Source organism: Psammomys obesus, unplaced genomic scaffold, assembly GCF_907164565.1.
Source record: "Psammomys obesus unplaced genomic scaffold, mPsaObe1.curated_primary_1811, whole genome shotgun sequence".
Lineage (NCBI taxonomy): Eukaryota > Metazoa > Chordata > Mammalia > Rodentia > Muridae > Psammomys > Psammomys obesus.
In genome coordinates this window covers 36096039-36112910 of record NW_026596040.1, presented here as the reverse complement: position 1 = coordinate 36112910, position 16872 = coordinate 36096039, and the positions used below count along the sequence as shown (strand labels likewise).

The window sequence follows — 16872 nt, the reverse complement described above, 5'->3', positions numbered from 1 at the left end:
TACTGTCCAATGCAGAATGACTGGCCACACAGAGCGACAAGCCGCATGTGGCTCAGCCAATATGAGGTGTGCACTGAGTGGATTTCAAAGCAAAGAATGTTGTCTTAGGGTTTCTATTGCTGCGATAAAACACTTTATTTGGCTTATGCTTTCCTAGTACTGTTGGTCATCGAAGAAGCTGGGCCAGGAACTCAAGGCAGGAGCCTAGAGTCAGGAACTGAAGCAGAGGCCATGGAAGAGGGCTGCCACTGGCTTTTTACCCATAGCTTGTTCAGCTTGCTTTCTTAGAACCCAGGACCTCAGCCCTTCTACATCAATCACTGATCAAGAAAATGCTCCACAGACTTGCCTACTGGCCAATCTAATGGAGGCCATTCCCCAGTTGAGATTCCTTCTTCCCAGATGTGTCTAGGTTTGTGTCTGGTTGACAGAACCAACTAGCACAAATGTTAAAGGGCTAATTAATTAATGTTTGTTTTGTTCCCACTACTATATAGCCCAAAGTCAGGACCCACCTGTCCTAGCCTGCTTCATGATGGGTCTACAGGCATGGGTCCAGCCTTAATTTTTTATTACCTATTTAAGTAATAGTATTTTGGATATAGTAGGTTATTAGAATATATTGGGTATATTGCTTAACTTGATTTTTAAAAATCTGGCTTCCAGGAAGTATAGTCAGGTCTGTGGCTTATCTTCCTGCCTTTCATTTCATTTCCTTGGCCTACAGCATCGGCATACAATGGAAAGTCTTGCCTGCCCTGGGCATACTGTCCTCAGCCACAGTGCGCCCGCACTGGCCTGCAGCCCTCCCACTCAGCTGGGACCGAGGTTGCACTCCCTCCACTTTGCATGCCTCATGGAGCGTAGGTTGAGGTCAGCCAGCGTGCGGCAGAATTGGAGGGGCTGGCTAATGTTAACACCCCCTCGTGGCTGGCTCACACTGGGTGAAGGATTGGTGTCCTGCTTCGGTGTGTCCATGAAGTGACAGTGAGTCCTGAACAGCTCTACAGAGTTGCCCAGCATTGCTGTGGCCGTTGAACAGATGCCAGCATTGGAGAGAGCACATGGATCTCAGTGGCTTCCAGTGTAGCTCGTGGGGGTCTGTCAAAATGCTGATCCTTGGACCTAGATCCATAGACTGTGGGTCACCAGTGGAGAGTGAGGCCCAGGGTCCTCCATATGACAGACGTTGGGGACTCTTGGTAGGTGGTAGTCAGCCACATGCAGGGACATTCCTCAGCTTGAGCCCATCTTCTGAGAGCTGTTTGCAATTTCTCCATGATGCTGGACCCATAGCCTTCCATTGCTGCCTTCTGGCCCTACCCGTGTCCCTTAATATGATGGGCAGCCAGCATGACAGATGGACAGAGATGATACTGATTGTCCAGAATAACTAGGTGTCATGTTTGGTTGACTTTAGAATGTAGCTAGACCATCATCATTTTGTGAATTTGGCTTCCCCAGACATATACTCAGGAGCCACCTTAGATCTACTGGTCGGAGGGGTGGGTTTGCTGTTGAAATGTCAAGACGGATTTCCTCATGAGTCTGCTGGGAGACAGACAGAATGAGGGTGAGCGTGTGTCCTGCTGTCACTAACCCCTCCTTTCTGCCTGCAGTGGACTGCTGACTGCAGAGAACAGCTGGAAGGCGGCTGTTCCTTCTCCAGAGGGCGAGCCCCGCTGCAGCAGGTAGGGAACAGCTCTGTGCTCTGTCTGGAACCTGTCACATGTCTTGCTTTTCTGGGACCTTGGGCTGGCCCTTGGGTGACTCCTCCGTGTTGGGGATGAGGAGCAAGCAGAAAGATGGGTGGAGGGAAGGTCCGGGGCCTCTAGGAATCCTCCCTTAATTCCTCTGCCAATTTGGAGCCACCCACAACACATGGATTCTGAAGACTAATCTTCAGTGGCCCTTTATGTAATGAAAGACGTTTGGCGATGAACGAGATGTCCACCGAGAGGAGGGTGGTGAGATGCTCCTTTGTGGAATGTTGTCTGGTGTCAGGTGACGCTGACATTGGTGGGCCCACAAGCACTGGGTCTCTTGGGATTTTGAAGCTGGGGTGCTTTGAAGATCACCCTTCTGGGTCTGCAAAGGGCCGGGTCACCGTGTGGAGAAGCTCAGAGGTCTGGAATCACCAGTCCACACCTCCTGGGACAGGGGCCCCTCTCCCGCCCTAGGCATTCTGGCTCTGCAAGGAGTTACATGCTCATGCTCGGGTGGGCCTGAGGGTTGTGTGGCCATGAGAGAAGGGAGGCAGCTGCTCCTGGAGCGCTGTCCTGGTGGCCTGGGTGTCCCTCCTTCCCAGTTGATCTTGCCGATACCTTGTCCCTGCCTGTAGAAAACCATGAGGTTAGGAGCTGAAGAAACGACTCACCCCACCGCAGACTTGGCCTCTTACCACCACAGACTCCACAGCTCTTGATCTTACAGTTGTTTCGGGAACATGTTGCCTGGCTCACTGGCTTGCTCCCACCTCAGTCTCTTGTGCTAGTTAGAACTAACCCTTTCCTGGGGGTGCAGCTCAGTGGTCAAGTGCATGTTTAGCACGCGCAGGTCCCTAGTCTCCACCCCAGCACTGCAGGGATAAAAAGCAAAGCAAAGTCCCATCCTCCCCCACCTCTATTCTGTTCCCAAGGAAAATGCTTAGTGTCCTCGGTTCTGGCCCATTCCTCAGGTGCAGGGCTTTGCTGCCTGAAGATGTGGGGGAGACAGCTATCCTCCCAGTTCACTCTCATAACATTTGTATAATTGTTTCAGTTTTAGGGTTTCTTTTGCTGTGATAAACGCCATGACTAAAAGCACTTGGGCAGGAAGTGTATTTCATCCTACACTTCCATATATAGATCATCACTAAGGGAAGTCAGGGCAGGAACTCAGGCAGGGCGGGAACCGGAGCAGAACCCATAGAGGGGCACTCTGCTCATTGTCTTGCTCGGCCTACTTGCTTACTTGACTCAGGGTAACGTGCCCACAATATGGGATTGGCACTGCCCACAATAGTCTGAGCTCTCCAAAATCAATCATTAATGAAGAAAATGTCCAACACACTTGCCCGTAGGACAGTCTTAGGAAGGCATATTCTCAGTTAAGAGTCCCTCCTCTCAAATGACTCTAGCTGGGGTCAAGTTGACATAAACATTTAAAGACAGTTTCTCTTTAAATTTTTATGTTAATTGTACAGAGTATTTGATTTGATTATGGCCTTTCCATAACTGCACATTAAACTGCGGAAACTAGCTCTGTGGCAGGGTGGACGCAGGAGCCTAGATTCTGGTTTCTGTTGCTGCAAATTTGGTGGCCAAGACCTTTCCCCTCCGCTGAAAACCAGAAGATCCTGAATGGCCGCTAGGGGTCCTTTTGGTACTTCTGTCCCATTTCCAGATGAGAGAACTGAAGGAGGCCTTGTCCAAGCTGGGCTTTGTACCTTACACCCAGTTCTTGTCTACAAGAGAACTTCTATCTCCCCTGTAGCAGCTCAAGTACTTCTAATGGAATCTCTGTCTGTTGTCTCCTTGGCTGAAGACCCGCTTTCCTTCCTGAAGCGTTCACCTTGACCTGAGCCTTGCAGCTCAGTGGCTCTGTCTCCACTTTGTGTTGCCATTCTAGTCTCTTCCTGCAGAGATAGGATTGAACGTGGCTCCAAGCAGGGATGAGAATAGACAATAAGAACTGCATGTTTCTTGGTCAGTAGGTATCTAATTAGGAATTTTTTAAGGGTAGGGTCCTTCATTCATTCATTTGCCACCTTTCCTGAGGCTCCTCTGCCTGCCCTTCCCTCTCATCCTGTCACTCTAGAGGCTGAGGAAAGGCCCTTCTCCCATCCCCCACCCAGGTCTCCTCCAAACTGTCCTTGCTCCACTGTTTACCCACTTGGAGTAGGTAAAGGGATTGGACTAGGCAATGTGATGGGGAAGGGCTTGTGGGATGACCGTGCCCCAGTGGGGTTGTATGTGGCTCTTCACTGCCTAAGCTCCTTGTACACACTGTGAGGCCCAGCAGGCCATGGTCCCTGCCTTGGGAAGGGACTGCGCAGTCTCCTGGGGTGAGCAGGTTTCTTCAGAATGAAATCTAACTGAACATAGAGAAGGAACTGAAATGCTCTCCTGGCTGGTAGAGCCTGAGCCACAGGTTCAGTGTGGGGCAGGAAGCTTGGGCTGGAGGTGATAGTCTGACATTCGCCTGCCTACTTGGCAGACGTGGCTAGCGGTAACAGCGGCATTGCTACACCTGACCTGTGGCCACGTCCTGATCGTCTCAGAAAGAGGAAGTGCAGGAAAGGCTGGGACAGGCTCGCACACAGTGAGGACCACATGGCTCTCTACCTTGGAGTTGGGTGGGAGGCTTGAAGTCACTGTTTGGCGTGTGGGGGAGGCTGGCTTGCCTGCATTAAGTTGGGGGAACATGGGGTGCTGTGAAAACTACGCAGAGCCAAGGCAGTGTAGTCAGAGGTCTTGTGGAGGGCCCTGGGTCAAACTGATGTCATGGTTTCTTTCTTCAAAGGCCTCACCCTCAGGGAGAAGGCCACGACCCAGGTGGAAATGAGTTCTGAGCTCAGATACACATGTCCTTGGAGCAGTGGACAGTTAGGAGGGCTCCACAGGGCCATGGACGGAGTGCTTCCTGACAGAAGGCTGAGCTGGCACCTGGTGCCACACTACCCTGCACAGGGAGGCAAGAGTGGGTGGCAGCGCCTTGTGTCAGTGGCAAAAGGCATGATGGGTGGACTTGGGGGAGAGAGTGACACAGGACGGAGACTGGGTGGAGGTCACTTTCTCCCTTCCCAGCCGAGGTATGTGTTTAAGAGCAGCCTAGCAGTTCAGCAAGGTCAGGCTAGCTCCCACTCCTCTCTGCTTGGCCTGCCTTTCTTGGGTATGGCTTTCTTCTGTGACCCTTTGTATGCCTTGCCATCTCCGTGCCCCACCAGTGGGAGTGCCACCCTGAGTCCCTCCCTAGAATCTTGACTCTCCTTCTGGAGCAGCCATTCTGAAAAGACCTCTGGGAAGGGGTCGGAGCTGGCCACAGGAAAACCCCAAGTAGCTGGCCTGTGGCGGTGCTGTGTGGTCTTGTCCTGCGTTGATGGAGGAGGACCAGGGAACTGGCTGTTGAAGAGTGCATCATCCAGGCATGGTCATCCTCCCCACAGCTGACCTCCTCCGTATTGTACTCCGCTCTCTAGAGGGACACCTTCACACTAATTCGTGTCACAGTCAGGCTGTGCCTGGTGCCCCACCTGCCCCCTCAGCCAAGCAACCCTAAAAAAGGTGTGCCGTTGGCTCCGTGTCTCAAGCCCCTGGCATGGGACATTGCATTCACTGGGCTCAGGAACAGTGTTGACCCTTCCTGGAACTGGCCAAGGCTCAGGCTATGCAGGTGTCCCCAGCAGGCCGCTTTCCCTGGACCTCACAGAGTCTGAGCTTGCTGGGGTTAGGATGACGGTGTTGCTCTGAAAACCCATGTTCGCCCATGGGGACAATCACTGCACAGAGCAACCTGCTCCACTGACGGCCACACCTGGGCCCCTGGTACCAGGAACACAGAGGTCATCAGGAGGAGGGGGGATGGGGCCAGGTAGAGTGGTCCAGAAGGCTAGCATGGCATTGCGTGACCCTGAACCAGAAGCCTAGGGGTGGGCCGCGCCGGTGGAGATCAGCCATGCAGTAAGGTGGTTATTTCCCTACGGCAGGCAATGCTCTCACTCTTTGGTTATTTCAACTAATTCTAAACAATACCTTGCCCTCTCTGATGCTTTCAGGCAAGTTGGGGTAGGCTGTATCCCATGAAATGAAGGGGAGGGAGTCCGGATCAGCAAAAACTGAGCCAACCAGCCGCCCATAACCAGGATTGAGCCGTATCTGGCAGTATGCCACCCCGGGTCCTCTTTCCAAGAGGATGCTGCCATGAGTCCTTTGGTGAGGATGACGGGACATGTCCCGCCTGTCACCGCAGTGGTGGAATCACATGGCACAGCCGAGAGGACAGTATACAACAAGGGAGTCTGGTGGCCGTGCATTCAGAGACCTCGTCCTTGTACAGGCTGGAGGTGTCCGCTGCACCAGCTCACACCTGCCAAGGGAAGGGAATGAGAGTGTAAGAAAGCAGCAGAGCTTCAGTTGAGAGAAAAATGTTCTGAGGGACTGGATGGCCTGTGACAGTGGCTCCTAGGGCAGCGGAATCATCGCTGGGAACCTGATCGGCACACCCTCTTATCAGACAGTTGGCAGCTCCTGAAGCTGTGGGAAATCTGGGGGAGTGTGAGAAACGATGCCAGGCTGTGGCCAGTGACTTGTAATCTCACCTTTTCTGGAATGCTGGGTGTGGTGTGGGGCACCCCTCTGTGGGTGGGAAAGCCTTGTCCCGAGGTGACACTGGGGAAACACTGATTCTGATCACCTCCTCTGCCCATAAGACACTGTCACAGGTCTGGGTTTCTGTACCAACCTGCAAGCTGCTGCAACCATGACAGAAGCAAAGGATGGCAGATGGCAGCTAGGAGAGCTTCGAACACTTCGAAGCTCAAGTGTTCCCCTGTCCCAACAAAGGGCAGACACAGCTGTCTTCTCTAGCCAACCTCCAGCAATGGCATGATATAGTTTGTAGACAGGAAGTTATTAGTGTGCTTGGCACCTTAGCAAAAGCACCTGGCTTTGAAGGTGTCTGTGGATAAGGGAGAAATCCTCTCCATGTTCACGCCACTGCTCCCCGTGCAGTTGGTACTTACGGAGCAATACTGTCTGCTTGGCAGTGTGGCAGCGTGATAGCAGCTGGAGCCTTCTGTGCCATTGCCTGCTTGTAGAGTGAAGATTCATTAACCCAAAGTGGATTCAATATGTGTTCCTGGAATACTCCCAACAGACGTGACCTAAGAACTACAGTCAATCCAGAGAGTGGCTTCCCTGTTGGTCTCTGGGGAAATCATAAGAATTGATTCCCTCATTTGGAGACAGGTAAAGTGCCCATGTAGGTGGAGAGGAGAGTGCTGGGGTGGTAGGAGCAAGCACAGCTAGCACTGATGGCTCATGCTGGGTAGTGCTAGCTAGAGGGGCTGACCAGGATGAAAGCAGAGGTGCCTGCTGGGCTGCGATGTTGGAGCTGCTGTCCAGCCTTGCCCTTGTCCGTGTACTTGTGTATCCTATCTTTCTCTGTTACCCTGTACTGATGAAGTCAGTGCCTTGTGTCAGTCGGCACGGCCAGATGATGCTGTGTAACGAGCAATCCCAAATCTTAGTAACTACAAACAGTTCACTGGGACCCAGCTGGATGGGGCAGTTGCCTGTTTCTGAGTTAGGATGTCACTGTATCGCTCAGGCAGATCTAGAACTCATGATCCCCCTGCCTCAGCCTCCTGAGGGCTGGGATTACAGGTGTGTACCCCTACACCTAGGTTAGTAGTTGCCATTTTTACCCATCAGCCCTTGGAGAAGAGAGCTCGGAGGAGCTTGCATTGGTGGCACGTGCTGCCTGCCAGGTGCACCATCCATTTGGCTATGAGCTGCTGCCCAGTCTTTGACGCGAAGCACTCTCATTCCTAAAGAACCCCTTTGCTGTCCCTTTGTTGGAAGTTTGGTTTCCCACCCATCTTCCTCTTGCCCTGACAGAGGTGGTGTCTGAGCAGCTAACGGACATGAAGATTGAAGTAGAATTCGGTCTCATAACACAAAAATGTCCTAGTTTCCATAGGAAGCAATTTGTCATAGCAAGAATCAGGAGAGTCTAACAGTGACAAAGATCAGTGATTAATGCCATCCCTGAGTTGCTAAGTCAACCTTCATCAAAATTAGACCTATGCCCTGGAAAAGAGCGTTCAAAGAAGATGAAAAGATGAGTCATAGGTAGGGAGAGAATATACAAAGCTCATGTCTGACAAAGGACTTATAGAACATAGAAGGAACTCTCAAAACTTACTAAATATCCCATGAGGAAAAACACAAAATATATGGAGAGACATTTCCACTGAGGCACTGACAGGGGCTGAGCATGCAGAAGATCCTCCCCGGCACGTGCCCTCAGAGAAACGCAAACCAACCATGAGAGCACAGCTCCGGGTGCTGGCGAGTGTGGCAGTGCCTGTAAAGCTTGTGAGGGGTATAAAACACAGCCATTCCGCGGGCTTGACAGGTCCCTTGGAAGAAAGAAAGCGAAGCCGAAACCTCTGAGAACCGTGTGATCCAACACATGTCCTCTTGGGTGTTCGTCCCAGAAAAAAAGAAAGCTTATGTTTCTACAGAAACATATCTCAAGTGACAGCAGCCTTCTCTGAGTGGGAAACTGCAAGCGCCCTGTGCTGGCTGGTCTCATGTCAACTTGACACAAGCTAGAGCCATCTGAAAGGAAGGGGCCTCGGTTGAGAAAGTGTCTCCATCAGATCTGGCTATAGAGCATTTTCTTAATCAGTGATTGATGGGAGAGGCTCCACCCAGTTGTGGGCGGTGCCATCCCTGGGCTCTGTAAGAAAACAGGCTGCATTCCTCCATGGCCTCTCCCTCAGCTGCTGCCTGCAGGTTCCAGCCGAGCTCAGGTTCCTGTCCTGACTCCCTTCGATGGTGAACCATTGTGGAAGTGTGACCCGAAAAACCCTTTCCTCCCCAGCTTACCTTTGGTTGTGATGTTCCGTCTCAGCAAAAGCAACCCTAACTAAGACACGGCCCAGCTGCTCCTCAGGGGCTGGGTGGTGAGGTGTGCTGAGTGCTCACCAGTGGGAAGAAGTGGCCGGCAGCTGCGACAACACCCCGGGTGAATCCCGGGGTGCTGCTGTGTGGGAGAACTCTAGTCCCCTGCAGCTGGACACGGCATGATTCCATTTCTGTCATGTCATGGACCTGAGGAGCAGGTAGTTGTTGGAGGGGTTGGAGAGAGAATAGACAGGGTAGGAATGGGTGTGGCCACAGAGGGAGCTCTGTAGTGATGGCAACACGCATGCCCTGGCTGTATCAGTGTCAGTATCTTGAAGGTGACCACGAATTACACTTGTATGCATTTCCCCATGGAAGGAAGCTGGAGTCCATTTGTGTTCTTTCTAACAAGTTCATGCCGGTTTATATTTCTTACAAGTTTAAACATCTGTTTAAACACAGCTTTGCTTTTTAAAGCATAGAGCTCTGCTTCGCCAGGATCTTCTGTGGCATTTCAGCATTGCTAGCCACTGGGGAAACGCAAGCTAAACCCACAGTGAGATATTATTAAGCTCCTCTCAGAATGGCCAAGGCATGTGGACATTCTCAAAGTGGGGGAGAAGATGCCTGGCAGCCGTCCTGCCCCTGCCTGCCCCTGCCTGCCCCTGCCTGCCCCTGCCCAGCTTTGCCCCACCTCCGCTGGGAGCCTTTTTGTGGGGACCTACTGTTTTGTAGCTAGCCAGGAGTGGCCTGTGGTGTGGGTCAGCCTGGGACAGACTCAGATAGAACCACCCACTTCAAGCCTCAGTCTCATGCCTGGTTGGCAGAGATAGTGGGTGAGAGGACTGGCTTAGGACGGATAACATGGACACCGGCTTCAACCGCAAAGTGAGAAGATTAGATGTTTTCCTGGCCCCAGCTCCGTTCTCTGCTTTGACCATTTTTGCTCTGCCCTTCTCCAGTCTCAAAGGCACCTCTGTTGCAAGGGGTAGAACATGCCTAGTCCTTTCCCACTGACCTTGCCCCGTGGGTGCTGTCCTTGGTGCTAAAAGATACCCTTGCTCTCCTGTACACACTCCTCCACGCCTTGCGTTCCTGACGGTCTGCTACGTGCTGACATTTTCATAGTTTATTAATTCAGCTTGTCACAAATATTTGTTAAGGAGCCTTCTTGACTGCCCCACCCCTAAAGCTCCTTCAGACCCCAAAGGAATAAGGACTATGTTTCTAAAGGTGTGTTCTGGATCACCCCACCTGGACTACAGGTGAACTACCAACACTGTCCTCCAGAGCTGTTCTGAAGCACACTGGCACCTGAAAGCCAGGGCCCTGGTCTCTCTAGAGCTCCCAGGGAGCATTCAGGAATGCCCCCACACTGTGGTGTACACTGCCATTCTGTGTCTGAAGGCCTGGGGGCCACGGCTTCACATGGAGCTGCAGAGCCACAGAAAACGTTGAGCTGGGCTCGCCAGGAGGAAGGGCTTGTGGAGGAAATGCCCCTCTGTGTTTCTGCCTCTCGGAAGAGCACTCTGTAGCAGAGAGGAAGGCAGTCCCATGCAGTCTTCAGCCTGCTGTGACCTCTGAGCTGCCACACATAGGATGAAGTCCACGCCACACAACAGCCCTTCCTCTTACCCACGTGGTAATGGGGAAACTGAGGCTTCCATATCAGGAGCCTGAAGAGGTGGACATGAAAGGATGGGGAAGCACTAGCATGCGCTTAACTCTGGGACCCTTCCTCTCAGCCCCAGTGTGACAGGCAGGTCTCTGTGCAAGTCCTGGAGTAACATGGGGAGGGCAGCTGGCTCCTGGCATGATGTTCCAGAAGTCAGGTAGCGGTGGCAATCTGTCTGCAGCCTCTACCACTTTGCACTTCTCTGATGTCTAGGAGTATTAAGAGGGCTGAGCAGTTGATATATGTGTGTATGATGTGTGTGTATATGGTTTATGTACATGTGTGGTCTGTGGTGTGACTATATATGGTATATGCAGTATGTGTATGTATGGAGTGTGTGTGTCTGTCTTGTGTATGTCTGTATTGTGTGTGCTAAGTGTATGTATGATGTGTGACATGTGTATGTATGGTATATGTGGTATGTATATGTGTGTTTGTCATATGGGTGTGTATGGTGTGTAGTGTGAATCTACATAGTATATGTAGTATGTATGTATATGTATGTATTGTGTGTATGTGGTATGTATATGTATGGTGTGTGTGTGTGTGTGTGTATAGTATGTGTGTGGCATATAATATGCCTGGTGTGTGTGGTATGTATATATTTTGACATGTTGTGTATGTGAACACATATGTGTGTATGTATGCCTTAATTGGGGTTACTATTGTTGCAATGAAACACCATGACCAAAGGCAACTTGGGGAGGAAAGGGTTTATTTGGCTTACACTTTCATATCCCAGTTTATCACTGAAGGAAGTCAGGACAGGAACTCAAACAGCACAGGAACCGGGAGGCAGGAGCTGATGCAGAGGCCATGGAGGGGTGCTGCTCACTGGCTTGCTCCCCATGGCCGGCTCAGCCTGCTTTCTTACAGAGCCCAGGACCACCAGGCTGGGGGTGGCACCACCCACCGTGGTCTGGGCCCTTCCCTGTCAGTCACTAATATAGAAAATGCCCTCAGGCTTGCCTACAGCTGGGTCTTATGGAAGCATTTTCTCAGTTGAGGCTCCCTCCTCTGATGACTCTACCTTGTGCCAAGTTGACATAAAATTAGCCAGCATGGTATATATGCTGTATCTGTAATATGTATGCATTTGGCGTGTGTGGTTTGTGTATGTGTAGCCTCTGTGCATGTGTGTGTGTATGACGCATGTGCTGTGTATCTATGGTATCTATGGTATATGTATATGTATATGTATGGTATATATGTGTGTGTTGTGTCTGTATGTATGATGCATGTAATATGTATGCATATATGATCATGGGCCACATAATGAAGTTTCAGTCGGCAGCCGACTGCATGTACCACACTGGGCGAATAAGACTGTGTAGTAAAATTCCTGTTACCTAGCAACATCATAGCTGTTGTTCTGTCTCAGCACCGTGGCAGTGCCTTTGCGTTGGTGCTGCTGCAGTGCCCAAATGAGAGCCCAGGTCCTACCGCATTGTCCCTGAGAGCAAGCCGCCACACAGCAGCGCTGAGGGCAGGTGTGTGGCTCCCCTCCTCTGCGCTGTGTCAGTAGCTGTCCAGGTGCTTGTGAAACACGCCCCTTTCCAGGAGAGCTAAATGGCTCTGAGTAATGGGTCCTGGGATGGACCCATCTTTGTGAGTAATCAGTAGATTAGATCCTACAGAGGGAGCCCCGAAATGAAGGCTGCGACAGCAGCAGGTCTCTAAGCAAGAGATCATAGGATACCTAAAGAAAAGCATTATGTCCTGCTGGGCCAGTTCAGTGGGTTTTCACAAACCAAACCCCTAGGCTGAACAGGACACTTGGTCAGTTTCTCTGATGTCCCCTTGCGTGTAAGTTCTGTAACCACAACTTAGTTTTTCAGTCCAAAACTTTATGAAAATTATACATGTGGTCAATACTGTTCTGTGTCTGTATTCCTTTTTCCACATTGGCTGTGGGGTTTGTTTACAGCTGTGTGTTGTTTCATTGGTTTATTCTCACTGCTCTGTCATATTCCGGTCTGTGAACGTAGCAGTTGTTCTGTGTGGTCAGCTGTTGGCAGGCACGGGGGTGGCTCCCAGCCCGGCGCTATTGTGATGATGCTACAGTCTTCTTGTGTAGTCGTGTCTAGGGACATCTGTACACATTTCTGTTGTAAACACTAGTTTACACCTGGGGATGGGCTTCTGTGTCTCAGACTTGCGTGATGGTGGACGTTAGGCAAGGTTGGGGGACTGATGGAAGGGCAGCAGAGTGAGGTTGGCTGTTGGAGGGTTTGTTGGGGTGACCAGCACCCAGAGGGCGGTGACCAAAGCATAGAAAGTCTGTAGGGTGAGCTGTGGAGTAGACCTCCAAGGATGCAGACTACAGCCGTGAAAGTTGGCAATGCAGTTGTTGGGGCAGCCTTGATCCGTGGGTTTTCTCAGGAGGCAAGGCTTAAATGTTTGAGAAGTCCACTCCTGCATGGGTGCTGTGGCATGCCTGGCCTGTTGAAGCCCCTGGCCAGGGGGAAACCACTATACCAGGCAGGTGGTGGTGGTGAACGCTCACACAGTCCTACCGAGTGCCTGCTGGGTACAGAGGCATTGAGAGGGGACCACAGGCTCCGGCAGCAGAGATGCAGGCATGCCAGGTCCTGATGGCATACCTCTGGAAACACCATCTCTGCTGGGGAGGATGCCCCACAGTGTCCAACTGGGACACTCCCTTAGGGGGCTCACTGCAGCCTCCACCCATGCAGGCTAGCCAGCCTTGGATGTCAGAGAGGGCCTGCAACCCTCTCTGGCTTTGACCTACTGTGGGCCTCTACCCAATTGTCTTCAGAGTCCTGGCCCAGAAAGTAATGCGGCCCCTCACCTTGTCTCTTTCAGAATGGCAACAAAGACAACACGCTGGACATGCTGGGCACAGACATCTGGGCTGCCAACACCTTTGATTCCTTCAGGTAACTTCCTCCTTTCCCCCTGATGTCCAGTGCAGGCCAGGGCCCCCACCACATAGGACTTAGGGTGCAAGTCCAGCACGGAAAGAGAGATGAGGCTGTGTGGAGGAAGAAACAAAGATCAGAGGGCGGAAGGAAGACGGGAAGGCTGAAGAGGAGGGCGGGCAAGAGAAGAGAAGGGGCTAGAGAGGTTTGGAGTATTCCTACACACATGGCTATAGTGGGAGACTGAGCTGTACCCCCCACCCCTCCCACCTGCCAGTCTACAGGGAAGAGGGACTGGGCTGTGTAGCTCAGTGGTGGAGTACCTGCAAGGCACACATGAGGCTCGCTCCTAGCAGCACACATAAAAGGAGGACTGACTGGTTCTGGTTTTAGAAGGTTCCTCATGGTGCTTGGACCTGGCCAGGGCTCCTCAGGACAAGGGACATACCCCTGTAATGGTACTCACCACCCTTGTCCGAGGAGTGGCCTGAGGCCGTAAATGGCTAGTCTTTAGTCATCTCTGCCCTGTCCCTTGCGCTCTGGGCACACTGCAGGTATGCCTGTGCCTGGCTGCAGACTCTCCGTGGTGAGGCTGCCAGGATGGGAACCAGAAAGCTGGGCCCTGCCTCCCTACCTCTTGCTCACCCTGCCCTGAGCTCCATTCTGTGTTCCGGTGATGGGTTTTTATCCTTCTCTGTTCAGCCCTCCTTAAATGTAGGCATGAAACAAACTGGGTTGTGGTGGGGACCCCTACGGGGTGGGCAGCCAGCCCACGCTCATGTTTGGGAAGCAGAGTTGAAGAAAGGTGAAGGCCTGAATCGTTGAGTTCCATTCTAAACGGAATCTGAACAGGCCCCTGCCCTCAGGTGTGGGTAACCTCCCCTCCCTTCCCTCCTCCCCTCCTCCTCCCTCCCCTCCCACCCAGCCTCCTGCCTGTCCAGTACGAAGGCAGCTCTTTGCCTCCTGCCTCACATTTGTCGTCCTCCCTCGCCCTCTAGTGGTGCCACCTGGGACCTGCAGCCCGAAAAGCTGGACTTCACCCAGTTCCATCGGAAGGTCCGCCATACACCCAAGCAGTCCCTGCCACATATCGACAGAGAGGGGTAAGGACACCATGGGGAGGGAGGCTCTTACAGGGAGAGGAGTGGGGTGTATGGGACTGTGCTGGGTGGGAGGGAGGAAATGCAGTGAGTCCATGTCCCAGGTGCTCTCCGCGACCACCCCCAGGACCGGCTTTCAGAGACTCCCTCCATCCTCCCCATCAGCCCATATACCCGTCCAGAGCGCACACGGAGTGTTCTCTTTTCAAGTAGCTGCTCTCGGGGGGTCACCATCTGGAGCCTCTGGGAGGAAAGGACCCCCCAGAGCCTCCGATTCAGTGGTTGTGGGGTTCCTTCCCTCCCAGCTAGGGCCAGCCAGTGGACATGCGCAGCTAGATTCACCACTGTAACCCTTCCTAAACCATCGTGAGGTGTGCTGTGATTCTTTGTAAACTTGCTGTCGAGGCTCTTAAGCTTCACCATGGCTTTGTCTACAGTGTTGGCTAGACACATCCTGGAGGCTCCCAGAGAGAGGCCGCCCTACCTGTCAAGGCAGGAGCCCGTTTTGAAGGGCCCAGGGTGCCCTTCATCCTGGCCTGTCTCACCCTTGTTGGCTCCAGGAACCAGTATTGCTTTCCTTTCAAAAGGTGGTCTCGGGGCCTGAGCTGTCCTCAGGACACGTGTGTGGTACCGGCTGGACATAGGTGTGAGACAAGTAGCCATCGTTTCTTTTCAGTCTTTCCAAAGTAATGTTTTTAGAGGTGAAGTTCACGCAGGGTGAAATCAGCCACTTCAGACTATGCGGTTCGGCACACTGAGCATACAGCGTTCTGCGATCATTGCCTTTGTCTTCTGGTCGCCCCAGTGTGGTCACTCCTGCTCACACCCCCATGTCCACCCCTAGCCCCTGACAACCACCAGTCTGCTCTCTGTTTCTGTGGGATTCCACCTCCCCCCCCCCCGGGGTACTATAGAAGGGGAATCATCTGTGTCCTTGTGTATCTGTTGTCTTTTCTCTCAAAGTTTTTTCAAGGTTCGTTCCCAAGCATCAATGGTCCATTCCTCTTTGCAGCTGAATCATAATTCATAAACCATTTGTTTAGTCACCTATCCACTGACGAACATTTGGGTCCTTTCCTTTGGGCTTTTATATATTAAAAACAAAACAAAACAAAAACATACTGTTCGAGACAGTCCATTTGTGTGCACAGATCTGTTTACGTCCCGGCTTATGGGATTGCTCAGTTATATGGGGACTCTGTGTAACTTTTTCAGGAGCCTGAAGTGTTCGCAGAGCTGAAAATTTTACATTGCCACAAGCAATATAAGAAACTTCCGGTTGTTCCCATCCTCACTCAGCCTCACCTGTTTTCCGCTTTGGGGCTCATTTTTATCATTATGATTTGACTTGCTTTTCCTCCAATTCTTGCTGCCCACTCCTGTCTCCCTGTTACCGTAGCCCTAAACATAGCTGCCATTATGGAATGCCATATTGTATGCCATGTGTCCTCTGGCAGCTAATTGCCCCTTCCTGTCCATAGAGGCCAGCCCCCTTGTGGCACAGGAGGGACTGGGGCAGGATCCTAGGGGAAGAGATGGTCTCACCCCATTTTAGAGCCAAGAGAAATGGGGTCCAGAAAGGGTTAAATAAAATGCCCACAAAATGAGGTAAAAGTGGGGTACTCCCTAGGGAGTGCTTGGGTAGTTCTGAGGCAGTGGGGACTGGGGGACTGGGTAGCTCCAGTCCCTCCTGTGTGCGTTCCTGGGAGTATGTCTGGGGACGCCAGTGGAGAAACTGAGACTCAGAAAATCTAAGTGACAGTGACAATTTAGCCTGTGAGTGAGGAAGGCATGCATCAAGTTCACTCACTGAGATGAGCAGCCTTGTCACAAACAGGTTGATTAATGGCTGCATGGGGGACAGTGTGCTATGCCCAGCACCCCTGTCCTGTCTAAAGCCAGAGGACCAGGCCACCTCCATTCACCAGCTGCAGGCCCGACTTCCTAGGATTACCCAGCCAGCCAGCAGAAGCTGGCTCAGCATTCCAGGGGCAGACTCCAGGGCCCTGGACCCACCCTGCCTCTCAGCATCTGTGGGCAGTGCCCTGTGGCCACCTGTGGTAGGACAGGAACTCTCGCCCTCAGCCTTGCCATGTGAGAGATGGACCCCACGTGTCCAGCCACTGCAGCCTCCCTCTGAAGCAGGTTACCAAGGCTCCCCACAGCCTGTGTTTCCATAGAGGGACAGAATTGGAGCGGGCTGTTGCCTTGGCAACCCCACTGGCAGCAGTGACTCAGCTGGTCTGCAGCCACCATCTGCCACACCTGCAGCTTTGTAGGAAGTTTCACCCTGGCCAGGCAGGCTAGGGGTCAGAGTGGCCCCTGTACACTGCCCACTGCTGACCTCAGACTGCTAAGATGAAAAGCAAAGGCCAGGCCCGTACTTGCTAATAGAATCTGCCATGGTCTCCAAGCCCAACTCCACCTGGAATATTCAGTTCCTGGGTGTGTTTTACCCACATGAGATCTTGGAGAGTGGTGTCAGTCATTATGTTGGGGCCGGTTTCCTGGTGCCTTCTTACTGACATCTATGGTCTCTGCATGGCACACAGTTGGTGCCTTCACAGGCCTGTGACACATAGTGGGTGCTTTCATGGGCCTGT

The 16872-nt window shown here is 52.2% G+C and overlaps 1 protein-coding gene across 6 annotated transcripts in view; it reads left to right on the top strand.

Moving 5' to 3' along the window:
* Ctif (cap binding complex dependent translation initiation factor) overlaps window positions 1-16872 on the top strand; it is a 241383-nt gene that overhangs the window by 66710 nt on the left and 157801 nt on the right. For all 6 annotated transcript variants that reach the window (XM_055622607.1, XM_055622606.1, XM_055622609.1 and 3 more), the window contains exons 3-5: window positions 1620-1691; window positions 13114-13187; window positions 14168-14272. In XM_055622607.1, coding sequence (XP_055478582.1) covers window positions 1620-1691; window positions 13114-13187; window positions 14168-14272 — 251 coding nt within the window. The remainder of the gene's footprint in view (window positions 1-1619; window positions 1692-13113; window positions 13188-14167; window positions 14273-16872) is intronic.